This window comes from Pithys albifrons, chromosome 2 (assembly GCF_047495875.1).
Source record: "Pithys albifrons albifrons isolate INPA30051 chromosome 2, PitAlb_v1, whole genome shotgun sequence".
Classification (NCBI taxonomy): domain Eukaryota; kingdom Metazoa; phylum Chordata; class Aves; order Passeriformes; family Thamnophilidae; genus Pithys; species Pithys albifrons.
In genome coordinates this window covers 86,385,948-86,404,193 of record NC_092459.1, presented here as the reverse complement: position 1 = coordinate 86,404,193, position 18,246 = coordinate 86,385,948, and the positions used below count along the sequence as shown (strand labels likewise).

The following is an 18,246-nucleotide window of genomic DNA, read 5'->3' as shown; positions in this document are numbered from 1 at the left end:
TTCGGAGCCACACAGGCTGTGAAACACGAGCTAGGAAATAGCACTAGAAAACATTAGTTCCTTCACAAAACAAGTTTCTCTTCATCTCCAAAACATACATCTTCACCTGCCAAAACATACATATGCACATTTTTACTTAAGATTTCCTGAGAGACCTAGGAACCTTCAGCTTGAGTAATATTGGTGGAGATGAAACTATCCCAGCCTTGCATTGAGACAGTCTAGGAGAAAAGAGCAAACCATGCAGCACGTGGGAGGGATCTGTGCTACAACCACATACCTGCATGTGCTCACAGCCTAGAGAGGAAAGCACAGCAGCTTGGCTGTGGCAATTCCACATTCTCTTGAAGGTATTGCAAGTCCAGTAAGGGCTGAGGATTTAATTTTTCTTTCAATTTCAGTTTTAATGTGTATAACAAGCATATTATTGCCACCAGCAGCTCGACAACCTACAGTTTAATTGTATTTTAGAAATTGGAGAAAAAAGTTGTATAGACTGTGTGCAGTCAGCATACTTGAGCTGAAATCTGAGTAACAGAAGAACTTAATTAGTACATGTGACTGGGAGCCAGTTCATGGAGCCTTTGAAATTAATTTTATTTGAACCCCTCAAAACTGATGGGATAATAGGCATGGATGGAAACTGAGTTCTAATTTTCTCACTAGCTGCAATAGATGCAGAGGCAATTTAAAAATGTCTATAATAACAGTCTGAGAAACAATTCTTTACATTAACTCTGCTACATTTCTGTGTGTGTTAATTTGCTTCCTGTGGTACACAGCAGTTTTAGCTACTCTTAAATTTATATAAATATGTGCAATAAAAACACCACTACAGGTTAATTAAAGTGTCATGGCTATTAAAGTGTCCAGAAAATAAAACTGATATATCTGCACATGAATTCTTCTCCATTTGTGCTTTCTGTGACTGCCACACTGATAAACACACCAACATATATTGTGGTTGGGATCTAGTCCTGAAGTTTGCTCAGCACCACTCAGAAGATGCTTGGCAACTAATAGCCTCAGAGCCATGAATGGAGAATTTGTCCAGTGAAACAAATGCTACTGGGAAGTTTCTGCCTTTGCTTACCAATCCAGTATTCTTTTTCTAGAAGTGAAAACACTGGATTTTTACCTTGAAGAGCTACAGCTGAATGGCTCCATTTTAAAAAAAGGATTATAGGCCAGCGGTTTTGCTTCCACATTTTATTGCAGAGAGAAACAAAAATGTGTAAGTATCAGCTTTTTAGGTGCAGTCTGATAACTAAGAACAATAGTTTGCCTTTGATTTCATTTGTAATCTAGACAAAATATATACCAACAGCTCACTTTCAAAACTTTGATTGCTTTCTAAAGGAGTTTATACATCTATATGTAAGGAAAGAAGAAGCCAGTTTCCAAGTAAGTCTTGCAGGCTTTGGTCCTTCTTTTGAATGGCTGCGTTCACAGGACTGCTTCAAATTGCCAGCCCTGACCACATTTACTTCCAGTTTTTCTTCATAGCCAGGGAAGTAGTTAAATCACAAATGAAATTCATAGCCCTGTGCACATCCATGGTGACAACGCTATGGCAAACAGCATGAAGGATATCCCTGGCTGCTCCAACAGATGCCTGCCCAAGGCACAGAAATCTTGCCTTTCAGAGCAGCTGCTGCATGTGGTTATTTATTGCTGTATTTTACAAATATTTAGACAAGATTTAGAAAATTCAATAAGGTGCAAGATTGCCCCTTTTAAGGTCCGCTGAAGGCAGTGAGTGACAGTTTTCCTTAATAGAAAAAATAAATCAGCTCTGAGCACCACATAATGTAGGAGGCTCAGCATGAGCACTTTGAATACATTTTCTACATCAGTGGGAAGATATGTCCATGGAATGTTGCCTGTTCAGAGGCTGCATGTTCTCTCTATCTATCCTGATAATTTCAAAAAACCTTGCAATGCATTGGTACAGCCACAACCTTGCTACAGAATATTGTCAAGTCAACCTTGAAAAGGAAAATCAGAAAGTCCTAGCATTGCTTAAGCCAGAAAAGGCAGCTTTGACTGAACTGGTTCAGTACTATGAAGAACACTACAAAAAATGCTGGTTCTTCATACCACACACACCAGAAAACAATCTGCAGGTGGCACTGACTACACCGAATTCTCCCATTGCAGCATCCCTACAGCAAGGATTATGTCTGGGGGAAAAAGGGAGGGGGAGAGGGAAAAATAGGACCCTCTTCAAAAGTGTTGGTTGGGTAGTTTGGAAACTAAGTAAGATGAAAACCCATTGAACAGTACATCTATAATGAAAATGAGATAGCATACATTTCTTTATTTCTTCACAAAGAATACTACTCAAATATTTCCTGGCAGCCACTGCCATTAAAAAGAGGCAGCCGCTTTCCTCCTTTTTTAATTTTTGTTTTTAAAAAACCAACAAATGCTACAACCTCCTACAATACTATTTGGTACATAAAGCACAAGGTAATTTTTTCAGAGTAGTCACTATGGTAAAAATAGATGAAAAGTATCTTGTGTTCAACAGCAGTCTTGTGCATGACATAGTTGACTTCAGCAAGACTAACATAAGCAGACAGAAGATTTGCCTTTACTTTAAGAAAATCTAACTAATGCAAGTTTAAACAAGAACAGGCAATCACATCTCTGCTGCTAGGCATAAGCTAACCATTACAAATCACAGGCAGAATCCTGTGGGAGGTTGTTGCCTCCCTTTGAAGCATAACTGTAAAGGCTACTGCCAAAGGCACAGTATCAGGAGTGGTCTTGGTTGGGTATGATGACTTTTACCGTTGATACTGTAACTACAGAAAAACAAAACATACCTTTTCTTGACCTGCAAAAGGATAGATTTATTCAGACATGCAGAAAATTCTGATCAGAAAAAAACATATGCTCCTTTCTGAAATGTTATGCAAGACCTTCAGACAAAACAGAAGCAATTATGTGAGGTTTCAGCACATTGCCAAAGCAAACCACACAGAACAGAAAGCAAACAATGACCTGCTGGTGCACACATACAGCACAAATGAGATAGCAAGAAAAATCAGAACTAAACCAACCCCTCATCTTCATAAAGGTACTTGACAGTTCCCCAGAGGATAACAAACAGCATTGGCACACCTGGGAAGAGAGGAGACAAGGTTGACACTGACATTGAGACTGGGAAAAGCAGAGAGGAGGACAACTCACCTCCCCCACACACACAAACACCATAATGATGAGCAACATAATTAACTGGTGGCAGGGCTGCAGCTCCTACCCAGCACAGATGGCCTTCAACAGTGGAAGGAGGCTTTTAACCCACAAATAACTAATAAATATAACTAATTTTTCCTGGGCTCCCACCTAGTTCCCAATAGGCATGAAAAATGAACAACAGAATTGCCCCCATACTCAGCATATCCCACATCTTCCATGGAAGGTTTCATAGAGGGGTCAAAGGAATGAAATTCTTGGAAGCTCTAATAGCCTCTGTACTCACACTAGAGAGGAGCACAGTGTGCTCTGACCCAGACCTCTGCCTCCATATTGCTGCTTGGTGCTCACTGTATTCAGGGAGCCCACATGCCCCCGACGGCAGAGGGAGTATGGGCACACCCAGCAAATGTGCCCAGGCCTCCCCCACACAGAAGGCCCAGTTTTGGCTGTGATACTGCCATAGACTTGAGGGGCTGCAGCAAAGATGGCAGAAGCACTTGGCTTTGAGAAGAAGCTTGTCCCTACCCTTACCTCTGACAGTGCACCTCCCATGGTTGGTCAGTTTATTTTGGGCACCAAGGGAAGAGAGACAAGCCAAACGAGCTGGCAAACATTACCTGCTTTACTGTGTCAAAGGCTCATAAATTCATTTCTTTCATTTATGAAACGCCTACATCATGAAAAATTATTTTAAAGGGCATCTACCAATCAATACTCAGTAAAGAGAATGTCAAAAAAGCACACAAGGAAGGAAAGCAGGTTGAGACTCAAAAAGCAAGATGAGAGATTTCTGCCTAACGATGGATCGAGATGGTCTAATTCCTCTGTGTACCTCCTTGGTCAGGGTCTGACGCTTCATGTACATTGTATAGAAAGGGCAACATTTAGTGTACTTTGTAATTGTATTCTTAAGAACATTGGGGTACAGCAATAAGTACTGCACAGGTCAAGTACACAGCTCCTGGCAACAGAAGCCACACAGGAATTTGTCATCTTCTGCAGTCTGAGTATTTCAAGCAGTTATCTCTAGTGGGTATTACCACTAATTATTCTCTCTTGTACTGTAGACTTTCTCTGCTATCAGAACAGCTAAATACTACCGACAAAAAAGAACAATATTCTCCTTAATCAGTTAAAAAAAATAGAGATAATAAAGAGCAGCAAGAAAAAAAATACCAATAATTAGAATAATAGCAAAGATGGTGAATTGACTAGAGATTATTTGGGCAAGTGGTTGAGCACAGATATACCTGATACTGAGAATATACAGTATTTTGAGAGCAAAGTTCCTAAGAACTCCATGCTCCTTTGATAGAGGCAGACAGAGACTAAGAACAGGGTCATTGCAAATCACTTCCAAACCAAAAGAGCCTTTGATTCATAGAAACAAGTTATATTTAAATTATTCCTTTCTTGACTTTGCTGAGAATTAAGATATCTTCATATGAAACTTACAGCATAAGACAAAAACACTGAAACACAAAGGCTGTATGTCAGTGGATACACCATTTGACATATCAAATGATAACAATAATGATTTGTGGACATCTCCGCTGGATATGTCAGAAATCTCTCCATATTTAATCACATTACTTGACATTTGAATAGAGAATCTGTAATTAATATTATATTTCAGAAGAATCTAACTAGAGGGAGGCTGGTATTATAGAACTGCATTACCTCCCTGATATGCAAATATTACACAAATTAATAGGCAGCATGTGTAAAGTGACTTGTTCAACATCCTCTGCCCATTCCCACTTGTGGTGCATGCCACTGGTGTCTTGGTATTGTAACACCATCAGTCAAATTCTTTTCCATGCTAGCAATTCAAACTTTAATCTCAGACACCAAGACTTAACAGTGCAATACACAGATGTAAGGCTTGAACATCAATGCAAATTCTACATGGATACCACCTGACATCTTTCACAAAGCCTTTTCCTGAGAAATGTGTGGCTCTAAAAACCATCTAGGACAGACTCTCAGCAGATGGGAATGCATCCAGTTTTCCAAACCCCTAGTGAAGACCTAAAGAAAGACTGCCTTGAGAACATTCCCTAAAGTCACTTCAAGCCTGTAGAAGTCATTCAAAGCAGCAAAATAACAAGTCTAAAGCATCTCTGCAATAGTTGTATTATGCAAGGATCACTGAGACTCTCCAAAGACTAATTGACAATCTTGACACTTAATTACCCTGCATTTACTGGCACAAGTGCACATATTATTCTGGTTACTTCACTCAGTCAAGAGAATTCTGTCTAGTTTGAGCAAGCAGTGGAAGTAAACTGTATATGACTCCTTGAATAAATACTACAGACAACTATGTTTCATTAACAGAATCAGTGATGTACTCCACTCCTGGACTCCCAGCACACAGGTCTTTTGGTGAATCTGAGTTTCAGTCCTACACTTCTTTCTCCTGCTGCTGCTATTCAAAGAACATCAGATATCTGAGAATGAACTGCACTTATTTATAGGATATACTTAAGATATAGGCTGAACTCTTTCTGGGTTTGCTTTTCATCATACGGAAAGCTCTGAGACTTAGCTTTACCAGATTAACTGACAGAGAAAGGTCTCAGAATTCTGGAAATGGCAATATCTACTTTTTTCTGTACTGCATCAATGCTGAAGACAGCAGAAACTGCAACAGCCTGCTCATAATAGTCTGCAATGTTAATTCTTGCAGGCTGATGGCTGACCCAAAATCTTTGAACACTATATGGTGATTATGAAATCTGCCAAGTATAGTAGGAAATAAGCCTGCTGACAGTTCAGATAATAAAGTTCAACTTCAAATGACTGGGCATTTAAATTATAGGCTGTAATAATAATATATATTATGGATGATGAGAAAGTAATGAAACTGCCAAATCAACATCTTAACATGCCACTGCAAAAATAAGCAGCACAACTTTCTTAGTTTCATTCTAGCTAATAAATTCTACATCTGGCCAGGTGGCAGCATAGTAAGAAAAAACAGTTGGAAAACCATGCGTTTTCCAGAATGACAAAAGAATGGGGTAGGCCATAGAAGAAAATGGTGAGAAAAATCCGCAAAGGTTAACGTTTTCAGAATGCTCCACTTTCCCTAATGAGCAGAGGGGCAAGAAATTCGTGGAGCTGCTAGTGGAAGTTACCATACCATGATAGCAGCATGTAGCAATCAGTGTCTTCATTTGATGGGTCTGAGATATTTTGGTAACAGAACAGAAAAGCTCGGGTTCGTTCTGGAGCTCACTAAGTACCGGTTACCATGAAAGGTGTCAGCAGGTGGTGGTGCTGTTCCATGCCATCTTCTGACCCTTAGCTCCACGTACAAGCATTTCCATTCCTACAGACACACCCTATTTGTAGCTTTGTATTGTACACGCTTTACATGAAGGCAATTTCATGGAAGATACATGAGGAGCAAGTGGGACTCCCCTCATCCTCACGTGAGGATTAGAGATTCTCCCTACAGTAAAATTGTAGGACAAGAGTGCTACCATCCTGCTGAGACCCTTAAATAAGGGCATATTTTGAACATTTTAGGACTGTATTCAGTATTTTAGCTGTAACCTGACATCTCTGGTTTTCACATGTGGTAAGTTCAACCTGTAAGACAATCAGGCACATAAACCAGAAGGACACTACTGATGCCATAACAATTTCAGTCCTCTTTCTCTCAGAAAGCATCCAAGGCACTCTGACTTGATCAACTGCTTGATGTATGAATGCAAGAACAATGCAATGAGGAACTGAAAGAATTGATAAATATGGTAGATGGAGAAAGCGTAAAAGCACTGAAGATGTGAGAAGAAAAGATGAAACATTTTTTCTTTCTAAGAAAGAAAAAGCATGGGAGCGTTAAAGCTAGAAGACAAAGAGTGGAGAGGATTAAGAGGAACTCCTGACATGCATTTCCGACCAAGACTAGTCTGGATACAAAACTTAGATTCACATCCTTGTCTGAAACAACATTTTCACTTGAAAACAGAAAAGAAGTGGTCAGTACAATGAATGCATCGTGTTGCTACAGAAAGTTCATACTGGGCTTCTGAAGGAAGATTTCTTATTGATGCTGCTCCAATCAGATCTCCCTTGCCATCAGGATGTAGATTTTGATGCCCCAGACAGGGTTCCGGCTTGTGATAGCTTAATTCCCTTAAAGTATTCTTCCTTAGAGCAAGTTTGGACTGTCAAGGCTTGGAAGGAAATGGATTATTTATTTTTTAAGGCAATTTGCCTGCTGCAAGTGCAGCTGGGTGTAAAATTGTCATAGAAACTAAGACAATATTTAGCTTTTCATTAACAGTTTCTTCTTAGCCTTTGGTGATGAAAATAGTCTCCTGTTGTTCTTCCTGTCTGGATGTCATAGAGAGTCACTTTGTGATATTTTTGTTGTTTCCCCATTCTTCCCTCCTCCCTACACCTAAATGTGAACAGGTCCTTTTTCCACTAAAAGCCTCAGATATAGCAGCATTACAGTATAAATCGCTCTTCTCCGGAGACTACTTAATACAGCACTAAGAGTTTGAAGTCAATGTCAGGCTCAGCAACTCTTCACTTGGGCTCAGACACAAAGAACACCATGTTGGTGTCCCAGACACCCTGACTCAGAGCACTCTGCACATCCCTAGCAACAAACAAAACAATAAAGTGAGCATCTTGGCTTTGGTATTTAGGTTGGGGTTTCCCCCTCCTTTGTCTACAAATGTTTTTTGTTCTCTCTACCAGGTGAGATCGATGCACAAGGATTTCTCTTATGTCAAAGGAAGAAAGCACCAGGTACCAGCAACGATATAGAAAGATTTTTTTTCTGCAAGTGATAATAACTATATGAATCATCCATTTTAGCTGCTGCTGTGCTGATCCACAGACTGAAGGAAACAACTCATCTACCTGCTCTTCCACTAGCCTATTAAAAATTTTGGGGTTTGATGCTGCTAGTGTTTCTGCCTCTTTTTGGCCCCATCAGCTGTGAAAATGGCATAAGCCACTGCTTGTTTTTGCAGCAAGCTATGTGGAAATTAAGGTTAACACAAATGTATGAAAGTCAGCTTTTACACAGAAATAGAAGACATAAGCAAGACATATTCCACAGTAAATGAAATAGGAAAAATTTAATGCAGCCATCTCAAAGCCTAGTACGGCATGAAATCTCAGCAAGGAAGTGGCCATTAGGAATAGAGTTACCTCACAAGTAATAGGGAAAGTTTATAGAATCCTATCAATAAACCTGATGTTGATATAAACAATTCCCAATTTATAAAACTACATTAGTTTCCATAGTTTTATCAAGATTTTATAACTTTTCTAGGTTTTGCAAAATGCAATAACACCGGATAAACAGTAAAGAATAATTTGAATTGATAATAAATGGACTAGTGCCTAAAAGCTGACGTAAGAACTGACCTGAAATTATCATAGCAAAATATATTTGGAATATCTTGGAACAACCAGTCTACTGTGGGCTGATGGTGTCCATCAGACAGAGAAGGGAAAAAGACTCTAAGTCATAAGCTTGCCAGCTGGTGAAGAGGGCTTTAAAGTAAAGTTGCTGGGGAAGGGGATCTTCAGTCCATCCCACTCCTACCAGTTTGATGCCAGTGCCAGCAATAGATGATGCCAGGCCCAGAGCCTCGAGGGATCACAGGTTAGCAGGAAAGAACCTGAAGAGTGGCACAAAGGAATCCCAGCCACTCCAGACATTAACTTGGAGTCATCAGGGACACAACTAACACACATAGCATGGGACACAAACAGGAGGAATTAGAGATGTGTGCACACCTGCAGGGCTATGATCTTACTGGCTTCACAGAGACATGGTGGGATGGCTCCTGACTGGAGTGTTGGAACAGGCTCCCAAGGAAGGCCACGCAGGGGAGACCAGGAGGCAGTGTTGTTGTCAGTGACAGCTGGAGCATGTGGAGCTCCATCAGGGGATAGACAAGGACTTGACTGAGATCTTATGGGTCAGGATGAAAGGGAGGGCAGGGACAGGTGACATTATAGTGGAGGTCTACTGCAGGCCACCCAATTAGGAAGTCCAAGTGGATGAGGGCCTCTACAGACAAACAGGAGCAGCATCACATTCACAAGCTCTAGTCCTTATGGGAGACTTCAATCACCCTCATGTCTGTTGGAGGGACAACACACCTGAACATGAGCAATCCAGGAGGTTCCTGGCATGGGTTGATGATACTTCCTTCTCCAAGTGACAGAGGAGCCAATGAGGAGAGGTGCCATGCTGGACCTTGCTTTCACCAACAAGGAGGGGCTGGTGAGGAATGTGAAACTCAAAGGCAGCCTTGGCTGCAGCGACCACGAAATAAAATTCAAGATCCTTAGGACAGTGAGGAGTGTGCACAGCAAGCCCAGTACTCTGCACTTCAGAAGAGCAGACTTTGGTATAGTCTGAGAGTGGTGAAAAACTTCAGTTATAACTAGAAGAAACAACAACATGAAGTGACTAATATCCATTGTGTTCTTGAACAATACACTTATGAAATTTTTATACATAAATATTCATCAAATGATGAGTAATGAACAAGTAAAAAAATGCTCTGTAGGAGGACAACTCACTTATGGAACAAAGGATTGGGGTATCAAATCAACCCTGACAATTAAATAAATTTTTTTTTGTTCCAGCTTTATTTTTATAGTTGATAAAACTATTTCAAAAAGCAGGATGCTCTCTGCTCAGACAGGAACCTACTGTCCCTCTGAAGCCTCAGAATTATACCAAGGCTATCATGCTGCTGAAAAAGAAATTAAATAAAAATCTTCTGAGCATTGCATACAGCAGAAAGTCACCCAGTGAAGGACTCAAGCACCCAAAAATGTGCCAGTTAAGAAGGAGAAAGAGGGGGGAAAAAATCTTCCTATCTTTCCACTTGCTAGAGATGAAATTGTTATCTGGTATAACTAATCTGGGAGCACTGAAATAGCAGATACTTCTGCATTTGAAGGTGGAGAATCATTGGCAAGGTTTGCACATGCAGACACATCTGGGACAGCAAGAAACTGTACCGATGAGGATGGAAAGGCATGGATAAGGCTTTTCTAGGAATCTTGGATGAAGCCCATAGATCCAGTGCCAACTTCTGGCATTGCCACTCATTTCCACAAACTCATCCAGAAATTCAATATACAGTAGCAAAACTGCCATTGTAAAGGAAGAACAAAACAAAAAAACCCTCTTCTGTTTCTGTCTTCTGCTTTTGCAGGAGATAAACTCTAAATAGAATTGATTCAGACCCAAACCAGCCTGTTCGTTTCTTATAAACCACCACAATCCCCTCAGGATTTGAGTAGATACAATTTGGTTCTAATTTCTTTTGTTTCCTTTCATGACCTCAGTCAGTGCTTCAGAATAGCTCCCCTCCTACCACTTTTTAAAATTAAATTGAAGGTACAATTAAAACATATATAGTTCAAATGTTACACAAAATAGTGTTGCTTTTGCTGCATTCCCTATATAAAAGAATATGGAAGATACAGAACTTTAACTGAAACTCTCCAGCAGGAAACTGCTATTATTTGCATTTATTTATTCTAATCAATATGCCAGAATGCCTTTGCTTCTCATATATCACTTTTTGTAGAACTGGGTAATTCACAATAAGCCATTTATACGCATTTTACCAGGGAACTAATTTGTTAAAATATTCACAGTTCAAATCCATAGAGGGAGATGAAGAGTCAAAGCAATTTAAATATTCAAACTAGCATCTGTGAAAGCACTTGCAGTATTTACTTGGATTTACTCTCAGCTTTCCAAAAGTGGCCTGATTCCACCAAAAGGGGAGGGCAGAGAATAGGATGGGAGAAAATGCAATAAACATCCATAAAAGATCATTTCAAAAATAAGATTAATCCTGAACTGTCATGTATTTTCAGGTGAACTGGACAGTGAAAGAATTAAAGCTTTAGCATTTCTACAGAAGGTGGGCCTTGCTCAACCAATTGATTTCAAGCCATCATAATCCTTGATTTGAAGCACACACATGCCCATGGTACATGCACCCTGACCTGGTTTTGCCCCAACAGTCCCTATTTGACCTGCTCTGTCCACTTAACCAACCTCACAACTCACTGCTATATTGCACCCCAAGTAGTTAACATATATTTAAATGCAATGGGAAAATTTCAGGAGATGAAGCAGGGCAGTCCAAAAAAGCCCACACCAGCTTGGAACCACCAAGATGTAATTTGTGGTGCAAAGCTGATGACTTGTAGGCAAGTGCCTACCGCTGGTCTGTGGAGCTCCCACAGTGTCACACAGCCCCTGTATTATGAACCCACTGCCTCTACTCCATGAACATCCAGAAGCTGCAATGGCCCAGCACTCTCCAGCTCAAACAAGGTAAGGGATTGGGAACAAAAAGGGAAGACAGAGTGCAGGACTTGAACTGGGGAGCACTAAAATAGACTGAGTTTTTCCCATTACACCATCAGTCAGTGCAGCCACAGGCGGACAAATGGAAAATTCAACTTACCCCAGCCAATGCAGAGATAAAGCCGAAAAATCCTTTGCTCAGAGAAGACCGAAAGCACCAGCAGTGTGTAAAGGTACATGCCTTCCACCAGCAACCAGTAGTAGTTGGCAGCCACGCAGTACTGCATCATCACAAACACCAACCGGCAGCTGAGTGATTCCTGGGATGGACGAAAGCACAGCCCAGATGAATGCAACAGGGGCTGAGAATAACAGCATGCTAACACAAGCCTGGTTCTGTCTCCTACTCTTGCTCCTTAAAAAATGCTTGCTAATCACAATTGAGTACTCAAGGGACAGACACTGGTAATAAGTGCCACATGCAGCAGACAGATACTTTCAACAACATTACTCGTTTAAAAAAAAAGTACACATTTTTAGAATAATAAGCAATGGGTTGTATCTCAATAAGCAATAGATTTTATCTTGAAAAGCATGACACAGAGATGAAAAGAACAAGTGAAAGGTACTACATCAAATGCAGCCAGTGAAACTTGTCACTTTCCCAGATACTCTATTCTAGTGGTGAGAATTTCTCTATTAAAGAGTGAACAGTGGATGCCATAATGTTGACTACTTTCCAAAGCAAAAGATTTTTTAATAGAATAGCAACATTGCCCACTGCACCACATTTAAGAGCAAAATCTCTCATAGCTGGCAAATTATACAGAAATGGTCAGCAGGGCTTTAGATAAGTATGAAACCTAATTAATATATCCATCTGGTCTGATGAAACCACTATCGAGTAAACCATGTGTAAAAGAATAAAGCCTAGGCTTTCTGGAAGGAGGAAATGACTGACAATCCAATCTGAAGATTTCCAAACCATTTAAGATGTGTATTACAATGTTATTTTCTGGCAACTGATACACTGTAGATGAAAAAAAATCAACAAGCATATTTGATTTACTATGTAGTATTAGGACTTAAGCCTTAAGCAGTATCAGAAAACGATGGGTGCTAAGGATGTATCAGAAGACTTATCCTTTACAACTCCAAACCTGTACAGCAGCAGCAAATGCTGTACCCATATTTTAGAATCACAAGAGCTATACAGATAATAAAAATACCTTTTTTGAGGATTCAAGTACATTTTGTATTCCAGATTGAAATGGGGAAAGGGACACTTTCATCTTATTTACAAAAGAGCTGTATCTCCTCTCCCATCCGTTACAAGTATTTAATTATCCTGTTCCTCCAAAGCTTTTATAAATACTTTCAAATTTGCATTTTAATCAGTTGCTTCCTTTTTTCCCTGTCATCAAGAGATTATAAAGGTTTCTAAGAACAACCAACTAATTTGGTCATTATACAAGACAGTCCTATCACAAAAGGAGCTGGTTTAGGGAAATGAATGCTGGAAAGAAACAAATCTGCAGTATGGGAAGAAGATATGGGCATTTGTGTGTATACATACATATGTGTGTGTGTATATATCTATATAGATATATATAAACTTGAATTTTTTCATGTTTCCTCTGTCTAGTGGGGGCAAACTTCCCACAGGTAAAGAAACATGCCAAGTCATCAACTAATGAATCAAATTACCTGATCTAATGCACACATACCATAGTGATGACTCCAATATCCTAAGAACCACAACAGTGTCTGGCCTTACCTGGAAGGCAATAAGTCCTTCCCACTGGTGCTCTTGTGTGGCTGTGCTGTACATCCACTTCACCACCGAATCTTTAATGAAAACAGATATAGCCCGGAGGATAAAAGAGGTGAAGAGGTTCAGATGAATGTAATTCCTCGTGCAGTGTAGATGTCTGTAAAAAAAAAGTCATGACTCATTACCTATGTAAAAGCTGCAACATCACACATAGGACTGAGGGATGGAAAAGTAAGTCCTGTAGGGAATCAGAAAGTATCAGAGGAAATCCCATAACTTGAGAGTGGCTGCAGGGATTTCAAACTGTCTTTGGGAAGAAATCACTACTGAGGAAAACACATTCAAAACTTCAGGTCTAAGACTGAATACTTGGGGAAAGAAAGGAGACGAGTGTGTTACAGAAAAAAAAATTAAAAGTTTAAAAAGTGTGAAATTAAGTCATTTTTCAGAAGACATATCTGAAAGGACTAAAAAAGTCTTTTCACATAATGCTGAATCTAATTGCTTTGAACTGACCCCAATGTCACTGCACAGAGGTTTACCTTGGCAAAGCTCAGGAACTGGTGTGCAGTGCACCTTCTGGTTGCACTCAAACCCACAATGAAAAAACATCCACCTGTGAATTACTACTTTGACAACAAGAGAAAAATCTGCATTCAAATTGCCTCCTGGGGGAATTGTAAATGTTTTCTGTAGAAATAAAAGTAACAGACTTTTCACCTTGGACAACAAACAAACAAACAAAAAATAACAAAGAAAAAATCTGCTTGCATTTCAGCAGCCAGCTGCAAAGACAATAAAATTACTATGTGTCAAAAAAGAGCATGTTAAGGGATAGCAAAAGAAACTGCAGTCATGTAAATAGCATCCAACTGCAGAGCGCTTGCCAGTATTTTACCAGCCTTCTCCAGAAACATTTTTCTTCCAGCTCTGCAAGGCTATACCTTGCCTCAAAGGAAGTTACACTGGATATGACTCTTTTTAGATGCTAAAAGACAGAGGTAACATATGGTAATCAGCAATTATTCCAGCAAGAGTTTCAGGGAACTTACACTTTAAATCTTTTACAGCTCTATAAATTTTGGTAGAAAAATTGACTTGGACTGAAAGATGTTTTGCACTGAAGAAGAACTTTATTTTCATAGTTCAAATGGAATTTTTGAGTCACTTTTAAGTCACAGTTTATTTCAAAACTTACCTATTATTAATATTTATTTTCCTTTAACTAAAAATTCATTTGTTGATACCCTTCAGAACTACTACACTTTCAATCTGATTGAAAAAATTATGTAAATTAGGCAATTGAAGAAAATAGGTTGCAAGTAGTTACTGAGTATTTCTGCTACAGGCAGTGCAAGTTATTCAAATTGTTTCAGTCATAAAGTTATGGGCCTAGTTCATTTCCCACCACTGAAATTACAGATTTTTCTTCTATTTCTTTTTAAGGATGCAAAATAAGACCCTAGAGAGACACTGTTTCTTCTGCTGTATCATCATTAAAGACAAATATGAAGGTTATTTTGTAGTCTAAGAACTTAAAAAGGCCCATCAGCATTTGGGTGTCATGGGACTAGATTTCAATCCACGTTTGTTGAGGCTGCACAGCTCTGGGGAGAGGCCACAAGCAGAGATTGCAGTCAGAATCCAGCAAGTGAAATTCACATAGGGGTAGGTCTCATGTATTTCAAGAGGCCCAGGACCAAGCTGTCTCCTGATAGACAATTTAAAAAGGAAAGCACAAAATAGATTGATGGCATAGTTTTAATAACTTTTGGCCCCTTTAACATCCCTGGAACCTCAGTTTCAAAATAAGAATTACACACTCCCATATATTTCTCCAGTCCCTCCTTCACAGCTGAAGGAAAAATTGCTAAAGCATCACCCCATAAAAGTCGAGGCATCAAAATTCCCTCTCTCCTACCAGTCCTGGGTGACAAACTTGCTCTTTGTTCCCTGACAGAAAATATGCACATCCTTTTTTCTTTCCTTCAAAAACTATATGGCTGTGCTCTGTGACCTTTACATTTGGGCTGCTAAGATTACTCAAAAAGTGTCATTGACAGGTGAAATGAGGAGAAAACACTTATCCTGGGAGACATTTGGAGACTTAAAGACCATCTGGTGTTTTGTCAGATGGGTCCCAAAGTTGCACAGGTAGAACGTGTACAAATCATAATTATCACATGACATTCACAGAGGGTGAGCGTGTCTCTGCATTTCTGCAGTCATTTTAAAACTTTTGAGATTGCCTGCCTATGCTCCTCCAGTGGAAGCAGGATGGATAATACAGTGCTAAAAGGTGCGGTACAATATTAGAAGGCTTTCATCATTTTAGTTAGGGAAATTAGAATTCAAAACGAACAACTGACCTTTTAAAATATGGAAGGGGTATAAATATATAGGAGTGAGGAAAGGAAAGGGGCTTCCTTTCTAAATGTAGAGTGCAGGCACCAGAGCAAATGATCAGTAACTGTCACTGATAATTCTTTAGCCAGGGAAGAAAGTTTCTTAAGATCAGAACACTGAAGGTTCCTGATCTGATGTCCAGTAAGAGTAGCAAGAGATGGAAAACTCTACTTTTTTAGGAGGTGGCCTCATCAGCACATAAGAGGGATGACAGGATCTGGCTATATATAGCAGCAAGGAACAGGATTTTGTGGCAGAGGGACTTCATTTCCACAACAGCAGGATCTCATCTTTGTGTTTTCTAAATATCAGTCTCCTATGCTCAGCATCCCCAAACTGCAGGAAAGTCTGGCTGAAATCAAGACATCTCTTGCATTTACAAAGGAAAAAAGAAATCTCTCTTGGAGTCCAAAGTTGTGTTTTGGTTTGTTTGTTTGTTTGTTTTTTATTTTTTTAACCAAACATACATAATGTATCATCGACATGTGCAACCAAGAGTCTCTCAGTTCACTCCCTGAAATTTGTTGGTGCAAACCTAGATGAACTCAATACATCACTACAGTCAGGTGACAGCAATTTATTTCACATAAACTTTTCCAGTTTGAAAACTAGATTCTCTTCCATATTGCAAAAGAATTAAGAATTTCTGAAAGTTCTCTAAAAAGAAAATAGTGTGATAAATCCATTTCTGCACATCTTGTATGTGAGGGCTGGGAAACAGGCCAGATTGAGAGTTATGCTCTGTGTAACTCCAAGCAAAGCAAGATGAAAATTTCTCTCCTATATGTCCTTGCTCACCTCAGACTTGTGCCTGATCTGCAAGGTGACACCATGAAGGAATGCTGGCATCTCTCTCTTTTACCACATCTTCCAGGAGAAATTTCATAGTAATAAAAATTATCACAACAAAATATTCCAATTGATAAAAAGTACCTGTTGCACATATTCATACAGGAAATTGCAAAAAACTGGCAATTTTACTTGCATTTTGAGAAGAAATCATTTAAGGAAGGAACACAGGAGTGACAAAAGATAGAGAAATGATGAGGTGATGGAGAAGGGAAAAATAATCACATGTTTCTGTCAAAGTCTGGTACTGTCATATACAGAAAAAACATAAAACATTTACTCCACTCTCTTCAAAGCTTTGCCAGTTACCTGAATCCAAGAAGAATGGCAGTTGCTATTACAAGGGCAGAGAAGGAAAGAGCATATCCAATGGTGTATATGATGGACAAATTCAGGAGCTGTTCTTCTGGTGCATCCTGAGAGTATATAAAGAAGAAAAGAAAAACAAGGGAGGGGAGGGAGAAAAGACAGAGCTCATGGGCTTCAGTTCTTTTCTCCCAGCTGCTTTCTAACTTTTCTTAATGATAACCAAAAATCATTCTCCTACTTTCAAGTTTAAATGCACACATCAAATCAGTCTTCCACTGATCTCTAAAGAAATAAAAATTTAATCTTAATTCCTCAGCTGCTCCCAGGTGTTCACTCAAACAGTTGCAGCTAGGCTAGAAAAATAGATAATGTGACATTATTTCATAATAAAATTGGAAAGGCATGAATTACCACGCAAGCAATTCTTAAAACAGGTGGCAAGAAGCATAGACACCACTTAGTAATGCGGTAAAAATGGCAAAGCTGATCTTTTCAGACGTGAACACTTCATGCAAGTCTCCTTACTGTGGTAACAGCAGGGTCCTTTGGCTACATCTATATTCAGAAGTAAAACAAGTCAGGTTCTGTTTGTTGATTTTGAGTTAAAACATGACTTGCATTTATGCAACTAAAGATTTTTTCTGCCCCCAGATAGTGTCTCTTCTGCCTCAACTATGTAATTTACTGGTAACAATCCACAGCCCAACAGCATCTCATGACCAAGGTGTCACAGCACTGTTTGTGAGGGAGCGAGCTGGTGCAGACCAGAGCAGTGGGGATCCTCACCACCTGCAGGCCTGAGCAGGGGCTCTCTTCAGGTTCACTGCTGAAGAAATGATAACTGAGACCCTTGTTTGAAAATTCTGGCCAAAATCCTTATAGAGAAGAGAAGAATTTGAAAAGGTACAGGCAGGTCTGAATTTTAACAGAGGCTTATTGCTTAGCCTCTGAGGCACATTCATATTCACTATTCTGCTTCATTTCTAAGTATGTATCTTTGTCTAAATAGACTCAGGCATTTTACTTCCCTTCTTCAAGCGGCTAATTCTGCAATTGACTCCTGAGATCTGTGCTGTACAAAGGAATACATTCCTTGCACTTCAGAAATTAAGTATAGTTATTCAGATGTACTTTGCACAGCCTGGAGGATTTAAGGTGAAGAGGCTGTTCCTCAGGGATTTGCTAGGTTAATGCTTTAAAGAGAATGATATGAGAGCTGGCTTACAGAAAGAAAAATTTCTTCAGTATCAAAGCTTAGGCAAACTACTGAACCTGACAATTTAAAACATCTACACAGATAAAAACGACATTATGCATATAAAGTAAACAATGTTATTTTATAAAAATTCACTCACAAACCCTTCGGAATCTGTTT

The 18,246-nt window shown here is 39.4% G+C and overlaps 1 protein-coding gene across 1 annotated transcript in view; it reads right to left on the bottom strand.

The window, feature by feature from the left end:
• GLP1R (glucagon like peptide 1 receptor) overlaps positions 1-18,246 on the bottom strand; it is a 96,094-nt gene that overhangs the window by 15,082 nt on the left and 62,766 nt on the right. The window contains 4 exon segments of the mRNA XM_071576734.1: positions 3,069-3,129; positions 11,694-11,853; positions 13,311-13,464; positions 16,872-16,978. Coding sequence (XP_071432835.1) covers positions 3,069-3,129; positions 11,694-11,853; positions 13,311-13,464; positions 16,872-16,978 — 482 coding nt within the window.